Source organism: Rutidosis leptorrhynchoides, chromosome 6, assembly GCF_046630445.1.
Source record: "Rutidosis leptorrhynchoides isolate AG116_Rl617_1_P2 chromosome 6, CSIRO_AGI_Rlap_v1, whole genome shotgun sequence".
NCBI lineage: Eukaryota > Viridiplantae > Streptophyta > Magnoliopsida > Asterales > Asteraceae > Rutidosis > Rutidosis leptorrhynchoides.
This window is the reverse complement of record NC_092338.1, coordinates 96,171,043-96,181,209: the sequence shown is the minus strand read 5'-3', so window position 1 is coordinate 96,181,209 and position 10,167 is coordinate 96,171,043. Positions and strand designations below refer to the sequence as shown.

General features: G+C 32.3%; 1 protein-coding gene across 1 annotated transcript; it reads left to right on the top strand.

Moving 5' to 3' along the window:
• Nucleotides 1-7,427: 7,427 nt before the first annotated feature.
• LOC139852416 (multiple organellar RNA editing factor 2, chloroplastic-like) lies at nt 7,428-9,828 on the top strand. Its single transcript, XM_071841706.1, has 4 exons — nt 7,428-7,936; nt 8,138-8,235; nt 8,328-8,393; nt 9,481-9,828. The coding sequence occupies exons 1-4, from the start codon at nt 7,506-7,508 to the stop codon at nt 9,621-9,623; spliced, it is 738 nt and encodes a 245-aa protein (XP_071697807.1). The 5' UTR covers nt 7,428-7,505; the 3' UTR covers nt 9,624-9,828.
• Nucleotides 9,829-10,167: the final 339 nt, after the last annotated feature.

Genomic DNA, 10,167 nt, shown 5'->3' with positions numbered 1-10,167 from the left:
GTATTGATGAGTTTCTAATGGAACGTGATAAAGGTTCACAGATCCCACCCTCATAATGAACCATGTTACATAACTCTTTTATTCTATTTAACCTCTAAACATATCAAGAAAATATTTTCTTGATGATTCGGTCTTTTCCGGATATTCTGGTAATTTGACAAATCAAGATCGTGCCATTACGATTACCTTCTTAGAACATTAACTATGTTCATTCTGAAATGTATAGCTACGAATTCTGGACCAGTATCCGCTTGACTTAAGGTCGGGAAGAGAAAACGAAAGCATGAAGCTCCGAAATATAATGGAAAATAAAAGCCAGATAAAAATATATAAATTTACAAACCGTGTATATCAATGCGTATAGCAATATAAAGACACGGGAGAATGATAAATACAACTATCCCTAGAGCATAATAGAAATAAACAGATTCTTCTGGTGGGAACTGGAAAAGAAGGATGAGTGTGGCAAACGTCAATATTAGGTCAAGAACCAGAACTGGATTAAGCATTTTCACAATCTTTTGAATGTATTAATTGGGAAAGAAAGTAGGAGTGGTGAAAATAAATGAAACGGAAGAGGTCAATTTATAGCGAAATATCAGACATAGCAATCGAGGTAGATTACGCATTTAATCAAAGGAAATCATAATTTCCTTAATTCCCGAAGAATCAAATCTTATTTAGATAATGAAGATTTTCTATTCCTTAAATTCCGGAAATAAATCGTTACTACGTCAAGAGATAAGACGCATCTCTATTCTCCATTTCACTCTATTACGATAACTTCTCTTATACGCTTCGAGTAATTGGATTGTTTTATCCATATTACTCAACGGTAATAAAATTCTATTTATCAACTCATATTCGTCATGAAAACATTTTTATTGTTAGCCATGATGACCTCACTCAAATTTCGGGACGAAATTTCTTTAACGGGTAGGTACTGTGATGACCCAGAAATTTCGACTAAATTTAAACTTAATCTTTGTATGATTAACATTTCCGACACGATAAGCAAAGTCTGAATCTCAAAATTTTTGAATTACTTTTATATATTTAAATACCCTTCGGCTATTTTCGATGATTCGCGAACAATTATATGTAAATAGATACATATATACTATAACATGAAAAGGTAATAATGTATTAATTGTTTGATACCGTACATTAAACTTATTGGTTTAAATATCTATTTGAATGTATATGATAAGTTGAAATATTTATTATTAAAATTTATTTATAAATAACTTCCAATGTGTATTTAAAAACTGATTTATATATATTAAAAAGATATATACATATATATAATAAACGATAGTAATATTCGTTTATTGATTCAATTGATATTTAGATAAGTTAACTAAAGTGTTTAAGATGAACCAGTTAAACACTAATTTGCTACCGTGTTTTCAAATTGCCACATTACTCAAAATGCTACAGTGTTTTCGAAAATCACTATTTGCTACAGTAAAACACTATTTCAAAATGAAAATGTATATATTATATATATATATATATATATATTAACAAATAGCGAGACGATGATTTATAGAAGTAAATGACCAAAACATTTGAAAGTTTAAGTTATACTATGAGTGGTATAGTTTATGAATAATTTAAGGCTATATTTTGACAAAGATACGTGACACGAAACGTAAAATGCAAGTGTTCTAAAGGTACGAAAGGACATTCGAAAAACCGGAACCGGGACATAAGTCGAGTGATGACGTTTGACTTATCGGAACAAAAATTACAAGTCAAATATGCACGTGAATTTAATATAATATATAATTAATTATATAAATTATATATATTATATTTATATTAATTTAATATTATGTCGACAAACAAGAAAACAAAAATTTGTGAGCTGGAATCTGAGGCCATGCGATCGCATGGCCACAAGCCTATAAATCCATGCGATCGCATGGAGGCAAAAGTCTGGCCTGATGCTATAAAATGGCATTTTGCTCGACACATTAACACACACACATACATATTACTCCGTATTTATTTTATTATTATTATTATTATTATTATTATTATTATTATTATTATTATTATTAAGATTAATATTATTAATAATCTTATTATTATTATTAATTAGTATTATACATAAAATACTACGACGAGGTTATGAGCTTGTCACTTTCAAAATGGTTTCCAAGCGAGCTAGAGCTAAGAAAATTATGGGTTTTTGCCAAGAAAATTATGGGTAATGTTCGGGGGTATTTTCGTGAATCAAACCTCGTGTTTATCATCTCCGATGCGTCTACGTGCTTTCCTACAATATTGTATATCAATATTAAACAGTGAGTTTCATATGATCCCTTTTACTCCCTACATTTTTGGGCTGAGAATACATGCAAATGCTTTATTAACCGATATACAATATTTATATGCGTGAGTTTCATTTGCTCCCTTTTTAATTGCTTTTGCAATCTATATTTTTGGGCTGAGAATACATGCAAATGCTTTATTAACTGATATACAATATTTATATGCGTGAGTTTCATTTGCTCCCTTTTTAATTGCTTTTGCAATATATATTTTTGGGCTGAGAATACATGCACTTTATTTTAAACACAATGGATACAAGTACATACTAAATTCTACACTGAGTTTGAACCAAAAATCCCTTAGCTTTGGTAACTAGTAACTGCCAGTTATAAGAACTGGTGGGCGCGAGTAGTAGTATATGGATCCATAGGGCTTGATATCCCCGTCCGAGCTAGAGCACTAGCCTTTTAACGGACGTATGCTATTTGAGAAGCGTACACGTTGGTTTGCGTGTATTATTAAGATGATTATACAAAGGGTACAAATTATATAAACGTTAAAGTTTAGTTACCAGGGTGCTCAATTTTGTAGAACCGATTGATAAACGTTTCGGATGAAACAACTGAAATCTTGTAATCCACCTTTTATGTAAAACCTATTGATAAACGTTTTGAATAAAACAACTGAACTTTTGTAATCCACATTGATATACGGATTATGTGTAATATTAAAACTATGAACTCACCAACTTTTGTGTTGACACTTGAAGCATGTTTATTCTCAGGATTCTAGAAGTCTTCCACTGTTTGCTTATACGTGATACAAGATATGTGCTTGGAGTCATACATGCTATATACAAGAAACTTGCATTCACCAAACCATTACCATGTATCTTATTTTGACTGTATTGTCAATAGATGTATTATTGTAAACCATTTAAATAGTGATTGTCTATACGTAGGAATCATCAGATGTTAAAAACCTGGAATTTATATATTCATTTATGAAATACCTTTTCAAACGAATACAATGTTACAAAATGTATCACATAGAGGTCAAATACCTCGCAATGAAATCAATGAATGACGTGTTCGTCCATATGGATTTGGAGCGATCGTCACAATATCGTTACTACCATTGTTTATACCGCCGTATTGAAATCACTGATGTACAAAGTGTGAAGAATAAAGAAGTGATTCTAGTATTTCAAGACTATATTGCTTGAGGACAAGCAACGCTCAAGTGTGGAAATATTTGATAATGCTAAAAATGAACATATATTTTATAGCATTATCCCTCAAGAAAGACAAACTTTTAGTTGCAATTGTTCTATTTACAAGTGATATTCGTTTAAATAATAAAAGTTGAAGACAAAAGGAAGATTAGACGAATTGAAGACGCAAACGACCAAAAAGCTCAAAAGTACAAAATACAATCAATGAGGTTCCAATTATTGATAAGAAACGTCTCAAAATTACAAGAGTACAAGATTCAAAACGCAAAGTACAAGATATTAAATTATTCTCAAGGACGTTCGAAAATCCGGAACCGGGACCAGAGTCAACTCTCAACGCTCGACGCAACGGACTAAAAATTACAAGTCAACTATGCATATGAATATAATATAATATATAATTTATTCTTAAAATTAATATATATATTATATTATATTTAAATAAACGTCGGCAGAAGAAAACAACCAAATTTGGCTCTCCCCAGCTGGCCATGCGATCGCATGGCCTTGAAGGGTAAAGCTCATGCAATCGCATGAGCATCTTTTCCAAATCACAGGCCTATAAAAATCGAGCTTTGGTGTAACACAAAACACATCTTTTTCTTCTCCTCATTCGTACGTAGTATATATTTATATTTATATTTTAATTTTAATTTTAATTTTAATTCTAATAATAAGGGTATGTTAGCGAATGTTGCAAGGGTGTAAGTCGAAATTCTGTCCGTGTAACGCTACGCTATTTTTAATCATTGTAAGTTATGTTCAACCTTTTTAATTTAATGTCTCGTAGCTAAGTTATTATTATGCTTATTTAATCCGAAGTAATCATGATGTTGGGCTAAAAATATTAAAATTGGGTAATTGGGCTTTGTACCATAATTGGAGTTTGGACAAAAGAACGACACTTGTGGAAATTAGACTATGGGCTATTAATGGGCTTTATATTTGTTTAACTAAATGATAGTTTGTTAATTTTAATATAAAGATTTACAATTGGACGTCCCTATAAATAACCATATACACTCTATCAGACACGATGGGCGGGATATTTATATGTACGAATAATTGTTCATTTAACCGGACACGGGAATGGATTAATAGCCACTAGAATTATTAAAACAGGGGTGAAATTATGTACAAGGACACTTGGCATAATTGTTAACAAAATATTAAAACCTTGGGTTACACTCAGTCGATAACCTGGTGTAATTATTAAACAAAGTATTAAAATCTTGTTACAGTTTAAGTCCCCAATTAGTTGGAATATTTAACTTCGGGTATAAGGATAATTTGACGAGGACACTCGCACTTTATATTTATGACTGATAGACTGTTATGGACAAAAACCAGACGGACATATTAAATAATCCAGGACAAAGGACAATTAACCCATGGGCATAAAACTAAAATCAACACGTCAAACATCATGATTACGGAAGTTTAAATAAGCATAATTCTTTTATTTCATATTTAGTTTCCTTTATTTTATATTTAATTGCACTTCTAATTATAGCACTTTTATTTTTTGTTATTGTATTTAATTGCACTTTTAATTATCGTACTTTTTAATTATCGCAAGTTTATTTTATCGCAATTTCATTTATCGTAATTTCATTATCATTATTTACTTTACGCTTTAAATTAAGTCTTTTATTTATTCAATATTTTATATTTTGTTTTAACTGCGACTAAAGTTTTAAAATCGACAAACCGGTCATTAAACGGTAAAAACCCCCTTTATAATAATAATATTACTTATATATATATATTTGTATTTTTATAAAATAAAACTAATATAGCGTTAAGCTTTGATTAAAAGATTTTCCCTGTAGAACGAACCGGACTTACTAAAAACTACACTATTGTACGATTAGGTACACTGCCTATAAGTGTTGTAGCAAGGTTTAAGTATATCCATTCAATAAATAAATAAATATCTTGAGTAAAATTGTATCATATTTAATAGTATTTCCTTGTCAAATATAAGCTATTTTATATACACCTCGCAGAACATCAGCTAGTCATAATGGTCTTGCTAAGATTTTTAGGTTTCATCATATACGTGGATATTGACTTAATGGATATATATGTGGCTTTAAGTATTTAATTTGGACTTTTATGATATTATCTAGATTGAATGGGTAAATATGTGAATTTGAAGCTTAACAAGGGGATATATGATAAAAGCTCTAATAATAATGAGTAAATTATACATATAGCTCGTGTTTATTTGAAATTTCATTAACTGTTTTCATCCCTTAGACATGTACCAACGGGTAGTTCATTCTTACTGTTAGTTTTAAGAAAATAAAGATACTATAGGCATGTGCTTGTCTTTCTAGTATTTTTTCTGGACAAACTTACATTTTAGTCCTTTTACAAACTATAGAAAAGGGTGGCTTGTTAGTTGAGTGGGTCCATTAAACTTTAGAGTCTATGCATGTCCATCCATTTTCTTTTATTTAATATTTTTAATTAAAAAAATGTGATTTTTTCTATTTTAATGAATTACTTTTTAATTAAATGATGATGAGTGAGTTCTAGCCCTCAGTCTTTTTCAGTCTTTTTAAAAAAGTGTTGAGGTTGTTAAAAATAAAATAAAATAAAATAGTATTAATATTATGGGATCAGGAAGGTTTCATCATTTCCCTATTTAGAAGATTCTGCAACATCACAGCAATAACACAGCCGATCATACAGCTCATCCAGTGATTTCCTTCCTTGATTAAATAGGCTCCTTGCCTGTTTTTTAACATATAGCTGTTGTATAGGTCTCTATATAAAGCATACTCTGAAAAGAATCAATTCAAAGTCTATCAATTCATAAGCAAATCAATAAACGATCAATTCTTTTACATTATTTCAATTCTCAATAGAGGTGACGCTGAGGTGACAGTCAGTCTTTTTAAAGAAGAATGTCATGGTTGGGAGTGGTCTTACAAATTATACCGATATTCGTCATTTTCTTTAATTTATACTAATTTAATAATGGTGACTATGAGAGCTAAAAAAAGTGATATCTAAGGTTTATAGGTGACGATTTTGGTTGAGAGCTGAAATTTGGGGCACTCGTCATTCGCAATTTATAAATGACTCTCGTGAATTGCAAATACATTTTTACGGGGTTTCAGAAAAACAACATTTTAGTTAAGGGACCAAAATGTCAATTTTTCTACCTTTTTTTGCCTCAATACCCATAAAAAAATTTGACAATTTTTCCGCGCAAAGTCGCAAGGTGCCTCTTGCGACCTTGCTTCCACCGGGGAGCAAGGACGCAAGGTGCCTCTTGCGACCTTGCTTCCACCGGGGAGCAAGGACGCAATCATAATCAATGTTTTCTTTCAGACATTTCATCAAACACTTAATGTGCACTATTTCTACTATTCCAACCATTCCAAAAACTATTTCATCTTGTATTGAGAATATATCTCGAACGACTTTTAACTCATTTAACATATCTTTTTGGATATAACACATAACTAAAACAAAAACTAAAATCGGGTCATTTTTATGTACATGGTTCAACAATGCCATTAAGCACCTAAGGTGCAGGCAGTAGAAAAGGTACATTGAGTCCTTGCTTCCATTGGGAAGCAAGGTCGCAAAAGGCACCTTGCATCTTTGCTTTCACCGGAGAGCAAGGTCGCAAAGAGACACCTTACACTTTACGCAAACAAATTGTCAAAAAAAAAGTTATGGGTTCTAAGACAAAAAAATAGATAAAATGGGCATTTAAGTGATAATTCTTTTAGTTAATATCCAATTTCAATATTAGATAATAATAATAACGGGTTTTGAAAACTAACTGGGCTAAAATGCCGAAACGATTGGTGTATTGGTGCCCATGTTACTTGGTAAAATTTGTTCATTTCTGCTCTACATTTGTTGGGCCAGCCCATATCCAAATGCTAATACTTGAACCGTAAACTCTTTATCCCATAAACCCTTAACCACACTATCTCCCTGACACCACCGTATCCACAACACACACATGGCGGCAACCACGGCAGCTGCGATGGCCATCGGCCGATCACTCCTAACCATCAGATCATCATCATCCTCCTTAATCTTCTCCAAACGTCTCTTTTCATCTTCATCCTCTATATCTAGGGTTCCGCCACTTCCCGGTTTCACTAAGCCGGTCAGATCAACTGTATCTATTTCACACTCTATCCAGTTCGCACCAGGTGCGGTTCGTCTGAACTTAATTCGGTGCCGAGTGAACCGATCTGGTGGTGCGTACTCGCCGCTAAACTCCGGCTCGAATTTCAGTGACCGGCCACCGACGGAAATGGCGCCTTTGTTTCCGGGATGTGATTATGAGCATTGGTTGATTGTGATGGATAAACCTGGAGGTGAAGGTGCTACTAAACAGCAGATGATTGATTGTTATGTTCAAACCCTTGCTAAAGTTGTTGGAAGGTACGGCCTAAACCCTAATTTGAAATATTTTAGTACTTTTTATTTTTATTTTTTGTGAATAACATAATTTTAAGGCAATTATTTCATTTATTTTATTTAGGTCATGGGGAATAATATTGGGAACTTATTGAGTCTATATATGTATGAATAATTGTCACATAGATTTATAATTTATTCCATATGAATTGTTTAATGTGTTAGTGAGGAAGAAGCAAAGAAGAAGATTTATAATGTTTCTTGTGAGAGGTACTTTGGATTTGGTTGTGAGCTTGATGAAGAGACATCAAATAAGCTTGAAGGTTTGTTTGATTTTATTATATTTGTATTTGTATGATTGTTATGTAATACTGTTTATGGAGTCAATAGTCACAACTCTTGGTATTTTATACAGGACTACCTGGTGTGCTGTTTGTGCTGCCTGATTCATACGTGGATGCTGAAAACAAAGATTACGGAGGTATGACTAATGTGGTGGTAACTTTGACAAAATTTTGGTTAAATGTGTAATTAGCTTTGACATTATACTTATGCTCATTATATGTTCTATACATGTTTGGTATGTTTTGGCATGTTATCACTTACCGTGTTTGTGTTACCGTAAATATAACCAAAGTAAGTAGATGGTAGTAATGATTGTTATTTTCTTGTACCAAATATGAGTTGTAGGTTAAACTTTTTGACACTGGCGTACATTATACTAGACAGACAAATGCACATTTTAAATTGGTTTTTATTAGTATTAGGTTAGTTCATTTTGTTGACCAACTTAAATAGTTGTTTAAGTTAAACATTTAGTTAACGAATGGGTGTCAATCGGATCTGGTATAAAAAGCATGTGGTTGACTACGCTTCGATAACCTGTTTTTGTAGCCGGGAATACTGTCACCTTTGTTATTGCAAGATAGATTTTTGATTTCAGGAACAGAATGATCTCATTTCTTTTTTGGTCAACAATGCGACTCAATAGAATACGATAGTATCGTTTAAGAAAAGCAGTTTGGAGGCAATTGGGTATATTTTTAGGATATGTCCTCACAAATATACTCTAAGTGACTCCAAACCTCTTTTCTTCAACGTTGCTGTCGAATTTTGTTTAGTCATATTACTGACCAAAGAATTAATGAGCTCAGGCCATTCTGTTCTTGGAATCAAAATCGACGCGATTTTGAGATTAACAAAGGCAATAGTATGCCCAGATTTGGAAACATGTGATGCAGGCGTAGTTAACAACATGCTTTTTATTCATATCCGGTTGACACACATTTGTGGACTAAATGTTCATCTTCAACAACAATTTTGTGAAGTTAGTTCATATTGTTGAAGAATTTTAGCCCAATTGCATTCATGCAAGTTTTTCTTGTGTTCCCTTGACTTTTGCTGGAAAGGATTTTAATTTCCGTATATGTTAAAAAGATTATTGTAATGTTATTTATGTCACTCGGTTTGGCTATGACGAAGTTAGAAATTTGGAATATAGTATTTGAAATCGGATAGATTTTTGTTGATGACACTCTGATCAGCACTATTTTGTTTTGATTTATCAGCTGAGCTGTATGTGAATGGAGAGATTGTTCAGAGGTCACCTGAAAGGCAAAGGAGGGTGGAACCAGTTCCACAAAGAGTGCAAGATAGACCCAGATACAATGACCGAACCCGATATGTTAGGCGTCGTGAGAACAGCCGGTAGTCATGATTTTGGAATATCCTATCTAATTATGTACTAGTAATAAACAACAACTCAACTCTCTAGTCTATTGGTTATCTATGAAGTGATGTTGGTTATCTATGAAGTGATGTTGGTTAATGTCTTCTGGTTTTGCTTTATCTTTGGATTGACATTTGTGCGTATACATAAATTTTAAGCCGAATTATCCAATTTACTATTTTTGATCTCCTGTGTTTCGAGCTCTTTAACAGCTTTCATGACAGATTGCACAACTCTTTTAATCAACCACGGTATATGCAGATTGTTACATTTAGTATACACATCTGTCTTTCTAATACTGATCTAATTGTGGTCTGCAAGTGCCAAGTGATTCAATACAATTTGGTTTGGTCTTGTAGTACTTAACCACACATCTAAGTCTGTAACCAAGCAGCAAAAGTCTTCTAAACAAACAGATGCAGATAGATAAAACTTGATTACAATTCGATTAGGGTTCATGGATTATGGGCCATAATCAATGGCAGTTTATGTTAATAAACTGATATCAACTTATTGTTCATAAGTC

Bases quoted from the DNA above. Each gene is read 5' to 3' on its own strand.
- LOC139852416 (XM_071841706.1), top strand. From the start codon at position 7,506: ATGGCGGCAACCACGGCAGCTGCGATGGCCATCGGCCGATCACTCCTA. The intron at 7,937-8,137 runs GTACGGCCTAAA...TTAATGTGTTAG, and splicing joins CTTGCTAAAGTTGTTGGAAG to TGAGGAAGAAGCAAAGAAGA. The intron at 8,394-9,480 runs GTATGACTAATG...TTGATTTATCAG, and splicing joins TGAAAACAAAGATTACGGAG to CTGAGCTGTATGTGAATGGA.